General features: G+C 51.5%; 5 protein-coding genes across 5 annotated transcripts; 3 read left to right on the top strand and 2 right to left on the bottom strand.

The window, feature by feature from the left end:
- Positions 1–744: 744 nt before the first annotated feature.
- On the top strand, positions 745–3,424 carry VTN49DRAFT_2644 (uncharacterized protein; the record flags this gene model as incomplete). Its single annotated transcript, XM_069410392.1, has 2 exons — positions 745–1,539; positions 1,598–3,424. 2 exons carry the CDS (start codon positions 745–747, stop codon positions 3,422–3,424), a joined length of 2,622 nt encoding a protein of 873 aa, XP_069269202.1.
- A 345-nt stretch (positions 3,425–3,769) lies between these two features.
- VTN49DRAFT_2643 (uncharacterized protein) lies at positions 3,770–4,945 on the bottom strand (the record flags this gene model as incomplete). Its single annotated transcript, XM_069410391.1, has 1 exon — positions 3,770–4,945. The coding sequence occupies one exon, from the start codon at positions 4,943–4,945 to the stop codon at positions 3,770–3,772; it is 1,176 nt and encodes a 391-aa protein (XP_069269201.1).
- Positions 4,946–6,417: 1,472 nt separating this feature from the next.
- VTN49DRAFT_2642 (uncharacterized protein) lies at positions 6,418–9,483 on the top strand (the record flags this gene model as incomplete). Its single annotated transcript, XM_069410390.1, has 4 exons — positions 6,418–6,525; positions 6,584–6,921; positions 6,974–9,032; positions 9,091–9,483. 4 exons carry the CDS (start codon positions 6,418–6,420, stop codon positions 9,481–9,483), a joined length of 2,898 nt encoding a protein of 965 aa, XP_069269200.1.
- A 660-nt stretch (positions 9,484–10,143) lies between these two features.
- Positions 10,144–10,431, top strand: VTN49DRAFT_2641 (uncharacterized protein; the record flags this gene model as incomplete). Its single annotated transcript, XM_069410389.1, has 1 exon — positions 10,144–10,431. One exon carries the CDS (start codon positions 10,144–10,146, stop codon positions 10,429–10,431), a length of 288 nt encoding a protein of 95 aa, XP_069269199.1.
- Positions 10,432–12,538: 2,107 nt separating this feature from the next.
- On the bottom strand, positions 12,539–13,029 carry VTN49DRAFT_2640 (uncharacterized protein; the record flags this gene model as incomplete). The annotated part of the gene is made up of 2 exons (XM_069410388.1): positions 12,539–12,626; positions 12,677–13,029. 2 exons carry the CDS (start codon positions 13,027–13,029, stop codon positions 12,539–12,541), a joined length of 441 nt encoding a protein of 146 aa, XP_069269198.1.
- Between the last annotated feature and the right edge of the window lie 1,984 nt (positions 13,030–15,013).

The raw sequence follows: 15,013 nt of genomic DNA, 5'->3' as shown, positions 1-15,013 counted from the left end.
CAGTTGCCCTCGTGCATGATGGCGTTAACAGGGGGGCGATAGTCGTGGGAGGGAATGATTCCTCTTCTGCCCTTGATAGTATCCTGCGTTCAGGCACCATGATGAGATGGTCTAACAAGGACTCGAGAAATGGTCGAGCTGTTCATCTTCTCTCCTCCATTGGGAGTTAACGCGATCGATAGCCAACTGTCACAAGGACTGGTTGCGCAGGAATCGCGGCCAATGATATTTTTCGGCAAAACCATACGACTTGGTCTGATCTTTACATACGGTGCCCGCTGCCGTTTGTCCTGTACGCCCAAGCTTGTATCTGCTCTGTGTTCTTCTGTCCCTTTAACGCGCGGTTATGACGCGTACCAACGAGGATTTTGGCCTGAAATTTCAGGTGTTGAATGTCTAAATAGGCAACTGAAATTTTATTACTGCTTGCACATTCCTAAAGCCGCCTAGCGTGAGAGTGGCGCCCTGACGCGTGCGCGGGCGATAACAATCCGCAAACAAAGGTAATTCATTCCCAGAGGCGCACTCTGCCTGGCCCTTCGATTCCACGGCAAATGCCAGCAAGTCTAATAGGCCTGTACGAGTTCTTTCAGTTAATTCTCGCTCAGATCATACCGTCATGTTCTGTCCTCGACTCCTCTAATTCCGATTCCTCGATCGAACAGCGAACCTCCCGCGCGTCATCCGGAGACAAAACGCATATTTCGACACTTTTTCAATGCGTGCGTATGAACATTCGACGCAATGTATCTGCCACGGCGTCTTATAGCGCACCTCTACTTGCAATTACTCCGCTCTCACCATCCTCTCTCGCCGCCGGTCCTGATCCTCGTCGCGCTGGAACCTGATGCTCTATGTGCCTGTCGAATTTTGACCACCCTGCTGAAACGGGACTACATCCCGCATAAGATTCAGCCCGTGTCCGGATATGGCGATCTGGCACGCGCCGGGCGGGAATTGGTGCGTCCAATGCGTACGTCGGAAGGCGGCAGCGGCGGCGTCGTCGTGTGCCTCGGCGTCGGCGGTCTGGTCGACCTAGGTGAGATGCTCTGCTTGACGAGCACGTCCGAGGATGGGGAAGAGGTGGTGGATGATATGGGTGGTGTGGAAGTGTGGGTGATCGACTCACGCAGGCCCTGGAATCTGGTCAATGTGTTCGATGGCCAGCCGGAGCGCCAAGCGCTCGAGGAGGTCGATGGGAATTCGATTGGCACGCGTCGAAAAATGCGCGGCGTGGACCGAGGCTGCATCACGCAGGCTTACACATCCGGCAAGGGCGGGATTATCGTCTTCGATGACGGGGACATCGAGGAGGAGATGACCAAGGAGCGCGAGGCATATTTCGCCTTGATGGAGATGCCGCAAATTGACGACGAGGATGACGACGATGATCTGGATGATGACTCAGACAGCGAGGATGATGGCGCGCCCGACCCGGATAGCAGGAAACGCAAGCATTGGTCGAGTCGGGATGAAGGTGAGGAGGACGAGAGTGACTTTGACGCGCCACCGCGACGACGGCGACGGAGCGATTCAATGGTGAGTTCTCCAAAACGTTTCATAGGATGTCATGATGTCTAACTGGTACGCGGTCTAGAGCTCACCAGTCCTGTCCTCTCCCAGCAATGCACGACGCGTAATAGGGCATAATTCCTCCGATTCCTCGAGGTCGCCCTCACCAGAGCCCGATAGTACACCCCCGGCTATGCCAAGGGAGCCATCGCCTCGAGCTCTGCGAAGACGGCTACTACGACTAAAGCGGAAGCATGAACGCGTTTTACAAGAATACTATTCCATGGGCACGGCCTATTCCGAGCCCATCTCCTCAATGCTTTATTCCCTAGCCTCGGAGTTAGGTCGCGAGGATAATGACCTCCTCTGGCTGGCCATTGTTGGCACCTCGAGCATGGAGGTATCCGGTCGGACCATGTCCGGAGTCGGCATCTCTCACTCATCAGAGGCCGGAGGCTCAGCTGGCTGGGGTGGGGCCCGAGGCGAGCGCATTCGACAAGTTCTGCGCGACGAAGTGCATCGGCTCAACCCACCTGATCCATCCGAGTCCTACCGTGACGGGCCTGGAGGGAGCTCCGACGTGATCCCAACGACGGGGCGTTCGCCCACCGACACGTCAATTCGATTGTCGCCGGAGCCTAGATTTCTTCTCGTTCGGCATTGGTCGTTGTACGAGAGCATGCTGCACAGTCCATATCTTGCGTCTCGGCTGCATGTCTGGACGGAGAATGGGCGGAAACGGCTACACAAGCTGCTGGCCAAGATGGGCATCAGCCTGACACAATGCCACCAGACATACACCCATATGGACATGGAGCTAAAGCGGGTCTTGCGGTCCCGCTTACTGAAATACGCCCCAATGTACGGTCTCGATGGATTGGTCCCTCCCGTTGCGCCGGGCCATAGTGCCAACCGAGAAGGCTGGGGGTTTGTTCGGTGCTGGGGGTGGAAGGCATGTCTGTCAGCCACAGATGTTGCCGTCATTCTGGGGGCTATTCTAGAAGTCGGCCCTAGCTCGATATCGTCCTGGGATGCTGACACGACTTACCGTCCTCGCACGGCCAATGGAACAAACCTCTCCGAGCTATCGGAGTCGGATCCGGCCAACCTTCATCCGCGGTTCTGGAGTGCATACGACGCTCTTTCCCCGACGGGCTCCGAATCGCCGACGTTACTGCTCGAGGCACTCCCCTTGGCGCAGCACTTGCATCGGGCGATCCTTCGCACTGGGACGACGCTTCTTTCTAAGTATCAGATCCGTCACCTTCGTGCATTCCGCATCGCGGTGATCAAAGATGGGCCCGATGTGAAGCTCTTCACCAACCCCGGGGCATTGACCAAGCTGGCCCTGTGGGTCGCAGAGGCCATCCAGGTGCAAGAGCGGGACCGTACAGATGGGGTCAAGATCGGCAAGAAGCGGGCTGTGGGCACACCGTTAGTGTTGGCAGGCTTGGATGAGGACCGAGGGGTATACGTGGTCGTCGGCACAGGGGGCGGGGGCGGCGTGATTGATTTCGCCGCGCTCGCAAAGAAGCGGGAAGCGCGGCAGAAAAAGAGAGAAGCCCGGGAAAAGAAACGCAAGGAGCGCGAGGAGCGCCGGGCCAAACGAGCCGCGGAGCGATCAGACTCTGACGAGGAAGAGGAAGAAGAGGAGGAATTGACCGAGTCCACAGCCTCCGATCTCGATGACTCTGATGACACAGAGTCTGATGATGATGATGTGGACGATAATCCAGCATCCCTCAGCAAGAACCTCGTGCGCAACCGCTTCGGGATCGCATTCCAGGAGGTCGTGCAGGAGACCAACGCGCGTGTGCGGATCGACAGCTTTGAGCACTGCGTCGTTGAGGTGCAGAAGGAGGATCTCGGGGCGTTTCTCGAGGCGTTGAGTTTCCGCAGCGTGGTTGGCTGATCTCAATTTTTTGACAGCTTTATATGTGATTTTTTTTTTTTTTTTTTTTTTTTTCTTTTTTTTCTTGATCTATCGTTACCCATATTTTGCGGCATGACTGATGACTGCTTCGCGATCATTGTTTTTTGCGTTTCGTCTGTTTGGATTGGATCATTGTTGGCATCGTTATGTTTTGCATTGCGGTTACTTGCTGTCTGTTTCCGTTGATGGTTTGGCGAGCGCATGAAGGGATCTAGGCAGTACAGTAGTTTCAGTCAGGAATGAATAGATTTCTCTAAACCAACGACGCCACGAACAAACTATGTACAGTAGAATGGTAATAGGTACATTTAAGAAAAAGCTAGGTTATGCTTTCCCAAGCACCGATCCGGCGACCCATAACCCTGCCCCGGCACCCAGGACGGCCAAGCCCACGAGCCGTTTAGTCCACCCGTCTTCATCGACCATTCTTCTAGCTCCGAGCATGGACTTCTTGCTCGGGGGCTGTGTGGCTGACTCTCGAGCTGAAGCAGCAGCGACGGTGTCGTTCAGAGTCGAGTCAGCGGGCCGCTGCTGCTTCCATTTTTCAATCAACTGCGCAATCTCCTCAATATCTTCCTTGAGCGACCCCGGTCCCGTCGAGTTCTGATTCTCAACTTCGACCTTTTGCGTGTTGCCGAAGAAATCAACGACGGTGCGGAGACGCCCCTCCTGCTCACCGCCCGGGAACAAATCCCATCGAATGCCCGGGCTGGAGTGGATCTTGGACTCGTCATACGAGTCGAACAGATCGCCAAGGGTGGCTTTGGAGCTGGCATTCTTCACGTGGTTCTCGAGGAACTCGAGCACGTAGTAAGTCCAGCGGTCGATGACGGCGACGCCGACGTCGGTGTCGGCATGGTGCGAGTAGGACGACTGGTCGAGCGCGCTGGATCCTGTAGCGATGATATTCGGCGAGTAGAAATGCGTGTACATGGTGTTCGCCTGGCAAGTGTCGATCATGAAGAGCAGCTCATGATACCGCTTCTTCTCCCACATCTGTCCAAACGCGTCCGCCAAGTCCCATGCGCCGATCTCCTCCGCATCCTGGAACTTGAGGAACTGGTCGCCGCCGTGACCCGTCATGTAAACGAGCACGTTACTGCCGGCGTCCGTGTTGAGTCGCTTGCTGCGCGGAACGTCCTCATCCAGCCGGTCCGTCAACAGCCGGATGAAGTTCTCAACCGTCACCTCGTACCCGCGGTAGTCGACTTCGATATTCTCGCCATAGAGATCCACCGCGCGGTCGGCATTACTGTAGACTGTCCCCGGGAACGCGTTGCGCGGGTTGCATGCCATGTCATCCGGAAGCATCAGGATAATTTGCGAGTCTGGGATTCCTAGACGCTTGACCGTCCGGTATAAGGAGAGCACGTTCGCCATGTGTCGGTAGTTGAACCAGAATCGGGATGTCGACACGAGCACCGCCCAGTTGGACGTGTGCTCACCGTGTGCCCATGTCGCCCATAGCGACAGAAGGGCGAGAAGGTGGAAGAGCAGCATCTTGGGCGTGAGTATGCTGCTCGATGGAGTGCTCGACTCCTGGGAGCTTTCGCGAACTACATCATCTACGGGGCTGAGTGATCAAGTGGCTATATTACTAAGCATACTCCGTATTTATGCTTGTCTTGGACTCTTGGCAGCCTTCGCAGCTGGCTCGCGCATTGACGGGCGGGGAAATTGCTGCCTTACTGCCTTACGTAGGGTTGACCCTTGCGTCCATGGAATGATGTTTAGGTGTTAAGACTGGAATTCGCCTGCCACTATTGAGCAATGTAATGCCATCGATGATAGGCAAGAGCTGCATGGAAATTGAGTCCAATTGGTTTTCGAAGATTGCTTTGATGACAGCAATACATTTGATTTTGATGATCTGGTGACCTTAAAACATATGCAGGCAATTCTGCTGGAGTACTACTCATTAGAAACTCTCAAAGCTTATATTGCGTCCACTGCTCTCTGTTGATATTGAATCTTGCAGCTTCTTGTATTAGATCGACAAGTCAAATATTCTCATAAACGTACATCAAGCACTTGGGCATTGATAATGTGAAGCCTTCGATGCCCGCACATTTAAATACTGTCTTCAAGTCGGTACGTACCAGAACCTCGGAGTACTAGGTAACCTAAACCCTAAACCAGAGCCCTGGCTGACAGCACCCCGGGTTTCCAGAACCGGAAATCCCAACACGGCAGGACTTTGAATGTCTCTTATGTATAATTCAAGTGTTCAAAATATCCGAACAAGCCTCACACAGCATTATGTTGGGTGACCAATGCAACCAAACGCAAACCGGATTGGCGAGTTCCTATTGGCAGCCTCAGGCAGCAAGCATGGTCTCCGTGGGGTACCTAATTTGTTGGAAACGAAGGCATCTTGAGCCCTGTCCTGCTCGTCACCCTGCAAGAGCGTTGTGTTGTTGTTTAACGGAGGAACGACCTTCTGCCTCACTTTAGCTTTCTGGTGATCAGCTGATACAGCCGCTGCCTATCAGTCTACAATCTCCAGCGCTTTTGATGAGTCTATAAAAGAAGAGGACACCTTCAGTGCTCTGATCCGTCCATCCTGCCAGCATTCCTCCTGCAGTCAGTGATTCATCTGAATTTGACTCACACTGTCTTCCAATCATAGAGCAAACACTTGTCAGCTTTTTTCTTTTTTTTTTTTTTTTTTTTTTTTTTCATTATTGTGTGTTTGATCTTTTTTATCACACTATCTTCTCGGCATGACACTTCTGAATTGATATCCCATCTCTCTCTGAATCTAAGCTGGTCCTTCCTCTTTAGTTCGCTCCTCTTTCCATATGTGATCCTTTGTCCTGTTTCTGCCCTTGGTGTCGCTTCTTTGAGAGCCTGCGCGTTTCCACTGGACCCAAGTGCTGCCCAAAAAGCTTAAAAGTACCTTCGCTTCCCTGCAGATTCTGAGAGCCCCCTCTTTCCACACACCGTAGAACTAACAGCTTGAGTCTCTCGCTATGCCCCGTCCGGGCGCCGGTGAGGTCAAAGCGTCAGCATGCGCTACGCGAATCGGCTTGAATTTGGTTGATCTGCCTCTGGAAACGCTAAAGACCATCCTATCATTTGTGAGTAGAAGCGGGATCCCCTGTTCAGAACTCCTTGACTAATCGCCGGGTCAAACAGCTGGCCCCGGCTGATTTGGTCCATATCGCCCGCACGTCTCGCGAGTTCCATGCACTTGCTGCATCGGTGCTCTACAGGACGGTGCGCCATGTCTTCCCGGACGACAGGATATTATGCGACCAACCACCGGTCGATTACCTGGCCGGCATCTTGGAGACGCTAGCCACGGCCGATTACAACTATGCCCAGTACATGAAGACTTTCATACTGGATGCGGAAAACGGTTATAGTTCATACCAAGTGCAACAGGAGTTCAAATATGAACATTCTGCGGGAAAATTTTTGAACGCGTTGATTTTAGCCGCTCTGAAACGGACGGCGACCCTGGAATCGTTCAAGTAAGAGACTGCATAATAATAACCCACAAATGAAAGCTGACTTGGACACAAGATGGAATGTCCGAGTCGAAATCTCCCAATCCGTCCTCCAGTATTTGAGCAAGTTACAGACACTGCAGCATCTGCATGTGCGGCTTCAGCCGGGTCCGTCCCTGCATTCAGCATCTATTATCAGACTCCTCGATAGTAATCAACCTACGGAGCTGCCAAACACCAGTCATGGCAACCTTAATGGAGTCCACATCTATCATGCGCAGCCACCGTTTCCTCCACAAAATCCCCCGGGGATTCCGTACTATTCCTCTCACGGAACTTACACACAGTCGCGAAGAGCAATCAATCCCAAGCCGGTACAGCGGCTTGGAACCCATCGGCCAACGCTGGAGCCCAAGAATTTCTCTCTTTTTAGCGGTCTCAAGAGTCTGGCCGTGCTGGATATTGACTCATACGAATATATTCCCGAGATTTCTGCGTGCGTTCAGTCTTGCTCCAGCACAATCAAGTCATTGTCTTTATCATTGTCGGAGACGCTGGCTGCTAAAGCTCGCAAGCGCTCGGGAACGGAACCACCTACAAATGCCAACGTTGCGGACGACACCAATGACGACTTCGTTGATCAACAAGCTCTGCCACCCGGCTCTGATGAGCCTGGATCGTCGGAAGCCGGGACATCCACACAGAATGAACTCCGGAAAGAACGTGCTCTGCAGGAAAAGATTCTGGCACAGGTCTTGGGCGTTGCCAGTGACAACCCGGAGGATCTTGAGTTTGACCGTGAGTTCGATCGAGCTATGATGGCCGCTCACGCGGAGCTCCAGGCTGCTTCAAGAGTTTGGCTTAGTAAAGATGATGATCGCAACTTTGTGGCGAAGATGAAGTCGATTGTTGACGAGTTATTGTCCCTGAAGAGCTCTAAACGCTCACGTGCGAGCAAGTCTGCCCGCGCTTTGGAAAAGTTGGAGAGGGCTTCTGCCAAGTATTTGGAGGCGCAGGAGCTCAAAGGGTCCTTGCAGGCTGTTTCCGGGAGCAGCAAAGTGCAGGGCTCCTCCACTGAGGCTCACAACTCACAGGGAGTTTCCAACGCGAGTCCAGAGAACGTGAACGGCTCGCGAGATGCCCAATATCATGATAACCTGGTCAAGCTTTGCGAGGATCACAGCCCCCCATCCAGATATCCGTTCCACTGGAGCGACAGAACGGATGTTCCGTCCGACTCAGAAAGCAAACCGGAAGATTTCACCCCTTTAACCGCTCAGGACGAGACGGTATCGCAGCCGAAGACGTCCCCAGTCGCTAGCGGGACATCACACAGCGGCAACGGATTGGGTGTTGGGATTCACTCTGGATCCAGCGGTACTGTCCGGCCCCGGGAACGGGACGATCTCTCAGATATTGTTGATATTGAGCATCCCGATACGAATATGGACAGTGATGAAGACGATGAGTCCAGTGATGAAACGGGAGAAGAGGGCAAGCCATCGAAATATGTCTCCACGACTGACACGGAGAAGCTGTCGGCAGGAGACAAAGGAAAGCAGCCTGTTAGAGATGGGCCCAGCATCAGTCAAAATAATGTGACTGGAGAGAAGGAGTCGAGTTCGTACGCCCAGGAGCAGTATCTGCGCACAACCCGTGGGTTACGCTTGGACAGTTTGTCCATATATCTGATTCCCGTGCGCCCTCTTACTCTCGCCAAGGGTGTTGACCTCTCGGCTTTGAAACATCTGTCGCTGTTAAATGTAGGCGCGCAGGGGCCGTTCTGGGCAATGCTATCCAGTGCAAACCATCCTATAAGCCTCACGTCCATTCACACCGATAATGTCACCCCCGAGTTCCTACAAGCCCTCGGAAGATTCAATGGCTTGACTGAATTGTTCTTGTTTGAACGCAGTCATAAGTCGAAACTGCCGACACTGGCACCCAAAACCACCGTTCGGATCGAACACATCCGTCGGACGGTTCTAAAGATGCATGGGCATAGCCTACGCAGATTGATAGTTCGCAACGAAGATGACTCAGAATGGATGTTTGATTGCAAGAGTGTCATGAGTCTTGTCAGGTATGGGAACAAGCTAGAGGAGTTGATGATTGGCCTGAACTCCGACAGCCTGGTGAGCATCTAAACCTAGAAGAGCTGACTACGACTAGTTTGCTGACATTGTCGACTAGCATTTCTTGATGTCCCAAATCACAAGCCTCAAGTCGCTGCGCGCGCTTCAGGTCCTCTTTCACAGCAACACCAAATTCAACGACGTTACGCGGCAGATCCGCTATGGCATTGTTGACACGATTAGCCAATGCCCCCATCTTCGCGTGGAATACGTTGGCGTGTGCTGTGCCCTGCAGTCCGTCGACAGCGATAAGGTCACTCAGCTCAGAGCCGGTAGAAATTTGGACGCACAGAGGAGTTCGACTTGGGATCTGGGACGGATTGGTGTTGATGACAGCGATGACGAAGTGGACTGGGAGTCATGTTCACGAATCATTCGACGAGATCTGAAGGCGAGAGAGGTAGAAGGAGTCAAGATGTGGCGCCGGGAGGTGTGGGCGATGAGGCTGTGACGGGTTTCCAACGGTGCTTCTTTACGAGATGTCATTGAGCTTGGATCTAGTGTGATTGATCGGATCTTTGTCAGGGGATGGTAGGACTACATGGCCTTAGATAAGTGGTGGGATGCAGGAGTAGATCCTGAGCCGAATGACCTAATCCTAATTTCTCTCATGACCTTTGAATGGCAGCATCAAGTAAGCCATGACAGAACTTTTTGGTGGCTCAAGGACTTTGTGCGATGAGAAAGCGTGCTGAGAATGTGTATTTATTTCAGCTTTTAGGACGAAAACACTTCTCATATTCTTGATGTAAGGTAAGTATGTGATGATCGGAGGGCCGGAAACGCAGAAATACTCCAAGGTATAAGGCAGGGCAGCAAGCTACCCTACTACCCATTTGAAGGTTCATGAAACGGCGCACGGACCAATTGGGAGGAACTCACGTGACTAGCACGTTTAAATCACGTGATCGCTTAAATGATTGTTTCACAATTCTCAGTTTAGCACACAGAAAGTTGTCACGGCGGGGTAGAGCTCACTCAAGAACATAAGTGTCTGGCACTGGGGGCTCGCATCAAGCGACTGGACACCAGGCACCCGCTCAGCAAACGCTGCAACAAGACAACCAGCGAAAGCCGCACCACCCTACCACGCTTGATACGGACAGCAAAAATGATCAGGCCGGTAGAAAAACACGATCCCCTCCTCTCACCCTCCTGGGCGGAAGAACGCAGGACAAACAAACAGGTCGATTTCGACTCCAACGTGGTGATGGATCAGACGAATGCCACCACGTCCAATTCCACTCCCCAGGGTGCCAACGACAAGAGCAACACCGAGACCTACAATGCTGGCTGGGGTTTCCTAGCAGCAAAGGCCGCCTACACCACTTCGTCATCTGGCCGGCGGTCTACCTGGCTGCTAAACCCGGGTGCGAGCCATCATTTCTCGAACAATTGAGACATATTCCGCACCTATACCCATTTTGAACAGCCACGATTCCTCGTCCTCGGTGACAGCAAGCGTATTCCCGCCTATGGCAGTGGGACTTTCCCTCCACTCTCGGTGGAAGATCTCTCTCTCTCTCTGCCTGGTACTGCCCAGATCTGGCTGTGAGCCTGTTGTCAGTGAGGGCATTATCCCAGGACAATGTCGAAATCCTCTTCCGGGGTGACGCCTGCTTTGTTGTGCTAGACGGCAAGCGCTACAAAATCGGAACAAGGCAGAAAATCAACCTCTATGAGCTCAAGCTTATTCCCGAATTACCCTCTGCACCCCGACCTCCGGCTATGGCGGTTTCGCGTGCCTATCGCAACCATGACTTGCTTCAGCTCTGGCATTATCGTTTGGATCACGCGAATTTTCGCCTAGCGGGGGATCTACTTGGGCTTGACTCCTGTTACAACGAGATCCACAGCCGTGTTCACGAGAGGATCCGACAGATCCGTCATTTGAATGTGATTTTCGACGAAGGGATTGTATACAAACATATACAAACATAAGAAATAAACGGATCCTGAACATCTCAGTGGCTGAGGTGAATCAGTCATATTATCTAAACGTTCGAGGAGATTTCAGCAGGTCCCCTCGACGCCAAGAAGATAGCATCGACTGCACTCTCCAAACTTGTGCAGCGTTTGCCGTCCGAATTTGGTTGGTGCTGCATAAACTCTTTCGCCAATCGTCATTGACACTTGCAGCACAATGAAGAGAGTCTGGTCAATTTTCAGACATCAGACGAAACTCTCGAGCTTCAGACCAAATAATTCGATTTCCTGACGCGGTGTCCACTGCACCATATTGGAGAGCGCTTGCAACTCGTCGAGCTTCAGAACAAATAGTCCGGTTTTCTGACACGGTATCCATCTACCGTTGGAGCGGGCTTACAACTCGTCGAGCTTCAGAGCAAACAGTCCGGTTTCTGACGCGGTGTCCACTGCACCATATTGGAGAGCGCTTTGCAACTCGTCGAGCTTCAGAACAAATAGTCCGGTTTTCTGACACGGTATCCATCTACCGTTGGAGCGGGCTTGCATCTCGTCGAGCTTCAGAGCAAATGGTTCGATTCGCTGAAGCGGTATCGGACAAGGAGAAATGGATTGAGAGCGGGGATGGGAATCCAGACATCAAGCTTGCCCACCTCAGTCAACCTCGATCCTTTCTCAACTTTGTTAAGAGTCAAATGATGCATTTTCGAACTGTAAACAGGGGCAGTAAGGCCGCTGCAGTCGTTTACGTAGGTACTACAGAATACGTGGTGTAACGAGCGTTAAGTACTAGCTTGGTGAGGTGAAGGGGAAGAGGTGGAAAAGACAGAAGAGGTTGAAGAACATCCAGTGCCCATATAGTACAGGTTTGTGGGTCACGTGAATACTGAACCCTAGGATGGCTGGCGGCCTTGGCTCACTGGTTGATGAGGGTAAACCAGTGATATGGGAAATCAAGGACGCATTAACACTCAGGGTGGCTGAATTATCATGACAAGGAATCTTCCCTGTCAAGGTTTTCATTGTAGATGTCAACGTCTCTGTTCCATGGACTGATGCTGCCTCGGTACATGTAGAATAGAAACGGCCGAACGACCCGCGAGATTGGAGTACGGAAGACGAGGACAACACATAACCTACCTAATAACAGTACTGAGATTCAAACATCCGAAGTTTGTTGCCATACTGCCCAGTCAGTTGGCACGGTGTCTTTACTGAGTGATATACATAAGTAGTCTTCTATCAGGAGCCTCTCGCATAGTCATTGCAGGCCTTTCTAGCTTGTATGAAATGAACCGAGCTTAGCTGAGGAGCTGAAGGATAATCCTGTCGTACGCCTCAAAATCCTCGTTACGTTATAGAGCTAGCTAGGAAGCGGGCTCTCTCTCTCTCAGCGAATTGTGATATCTGCATATGATCAGATGACTACAAAGGGAAGCAATCATTACAGTAACGCGGGTTGTTTGGGTGTCACAGAGGGTCTGAGAGAACATTGTCTCCTCGGCCGGCATAAATTGACAGGCTCTTTCGCGGTACGGCATATATCCACTCGCTTAGTACGTCGAAGGCGTAGTGCGAATCTATTGAAATCGGCTGCGGCTATAGTATGGAATCTTGAAGGTGTCAGAGGCGCAAAGATTATGGCTGTTTGGCCCGCGTTTCTCCGTTCTGGTGATCCGAGCGCCGCACGAGATGATACTTTGGAGCTGCCACCCCACCTCCATACCTTCCTAACGGTTGCCATCGCATGAACTAGCGGATCAGGCGGCTTGCCTTGTTTGAGTACCTCGCGAACGCGTCGCAAGATCGATAGGTCCTTATCACGAAATGGTGAGGAGAAGGTCTCGTATCGATCGGCTCCTCCCCCTATGGGATGAGAAGCCATGTGGGCAGCAGCAGCAGCATATGATTCACCTGCGCATCGGCCTACGAGAGTCTGGGGAAAGGCGCGATTATTCCGCGCTTCGTCAGGGCCTATGGAGACGGACGTCGCCTTTTGTCGGTAGTCGGTCCGGGAGCACAGCAGCCTGCCTATCGCGACGGTGTCTCTCCTGGGAGCGGCCGAGTCCATACTGTCAGCGGACGTTCCAGTTTCGGTTAATGTTGGCTCTGAGGTCTCCTGACTCGGAACAGATTAGCTCTCATTAAGCCATCCTCTCGTTCAGTCCGCGCATCCGTTCTCGTGGGTCGGAGTGTTTTTAGTCTTTGGAGTCTTCAGGCGGAGCATTTATCCCTCCAGGGGATCGCTGTGAAGCTCTCAGGCACAGCTGGCCAAGTCCCCGGTCATGCAACCTCTCGTAAAACTTCCAAATGCGATCGGTAAGTTAGAGGTAGACGTCTTGGATGTAGTTTTGCCGGTGTTGCTTGATATCCTTCATCATGATTTCATATGGAAAAGATCAGTCCGGTGTAGTGGCAAACATTGCGCGGACTATCCAGTTCAGCGCATGCTCAAGCATGGATCGCGTCATCAACTTTGCGTACAGATATTCAACAGCAATGAAAATAAAAAATGGACTTAGTCGGTTAATCCAGCCTTGCAACAGAGAAGTTGTTCAGCATTACAATAATGGCGTCTAGCTCCTTCCAATTCAAGAGAGACGCTGCGAGACATGATATATTACGTGTGGCAGATAAATCATGTGTTGGAGTGAGCCCTGGCCTAGAACAATCGACCGCGTCAACTTGCGGTGATCTAATCTGATGGCAGTCCACTCCAGCTTCCCCATAACTTCCCCCTACGGGTACTTTCTCATATAGATCGCTAGTGATAGTTGGTACTAATTTGCACTCGTACGCTTGCCGACTTGCGACTACCCGACATAGTGGAAGGACCGTCGAACCTTCCCCTCATACTCCTCTGAGGCCTCGATTCTGGACCTTTTTCTTACTAATGGTTTATAACTTATTCATAAGGACTAATCTCTAGTACTCGAGAGCTCATGCAATCTGCAATCACGTGCGTGTTGAGACGCCGATTACTAGGCTTGGCTTGAGAGCTGAAAATTTCCGATGGGCGATGGCTGCAACCCGCAAGCACAGTAGTAAATGCTACGGACGCTGATATTTTAACTAAGCATCATCTGGATGTTTGACTGTGATTAAACTATTTACAGAAAGCTCTCACTCTCGATAACCTCCGAATCCGTACTAGGCTACGTTTTAGAAAGCCACGTGCAGAATATCAAGTCCAAAGTGCTGAAATTGTCGGTTTCTTACAGCAATATTTTTTGTCGTAGAAAGTCTCTTTTTTTTGCAATAGCGAGAATATAAGGGACGGTTGTAGTGGATTTCTTCCAAAGTCTCGACAAAAATACAACAACTGTTGGAGATTTCGGTGCCTTTGAAGCACGCAATCAACGATCAAGGAAGCATAGTCCAAATAGCAGGAGCCAAACTGTCCACAGCGCTTAACATAGAAGAATCGCACGCTAAAGTTGCTAACTATGCAAACTGACTCGTACACTCAGTCTAGCGGCGGACCTAAAAACAAAAATGGGCGACATCCACACTAACTTACTCGTACTAGTGTCGATTGCCTAAATCGGCAGAGCTTACAGAGGCTAGTGTCGTTTAGGAAATCTCCAAACATCATGATGCTACTTCTGTTCACTCTTCAGAAGAAGAATGTCAAAAGTTCAGATTGTTTCGATTCCAAATTCGAACTCGTTCTGGCCCCTGATTTCTAATCTCCCTTCAAGACAATCAATAGGATCAATAGGAGCGCCATAACTAGGTTTCAATTATTTGGAGATAGGTAATGGTTTGTTTTGGGCAGCTTTCGCGAGCGTGAACCTCATCCGAAGTTCATGTCGAGGACATCGGTAATCTTAGATAATCGAAGGATGGTAGCTCCTGCTCCCCTTTCCATCTCTTCCGTACCTTGTGAAGTATTAACCCCTAACGGCAGTAGGGGTGGTCTGCCAAATTTCTCGGCGAGGATTCCGAGAATATCTCATTGGAACATGACAGGTTACTAGTGGTTTTCCAGGACTGCCTGGGGGTGGAATTTTATGTCTCCGCGTTGGGTGTTGGAAACTGTGGCCTTGTGTTCT

The sequence above is a fragment of the Thermomyces lanuginosus genome, assembly GCF_041956635.1.
Source record: "Thermomyces lanuginosus strain ATCC 200065 unplaced genomic scaffold VTN49scaffold_27, whole genome shotgun sequence".
In the NCBI taxonomy this organism is placed as follows: Eukaryota; Fungi; Ascomycota; class Eurotiomycetes; order Eurotiales; family Trichocomaceae; genus Thermomyces; species Thermomyces lanuginosus.
Note: the sequence above shows the minus strand (reverse complement) of the source record. Positions and strands in the feature narration are given on the sequence as shown.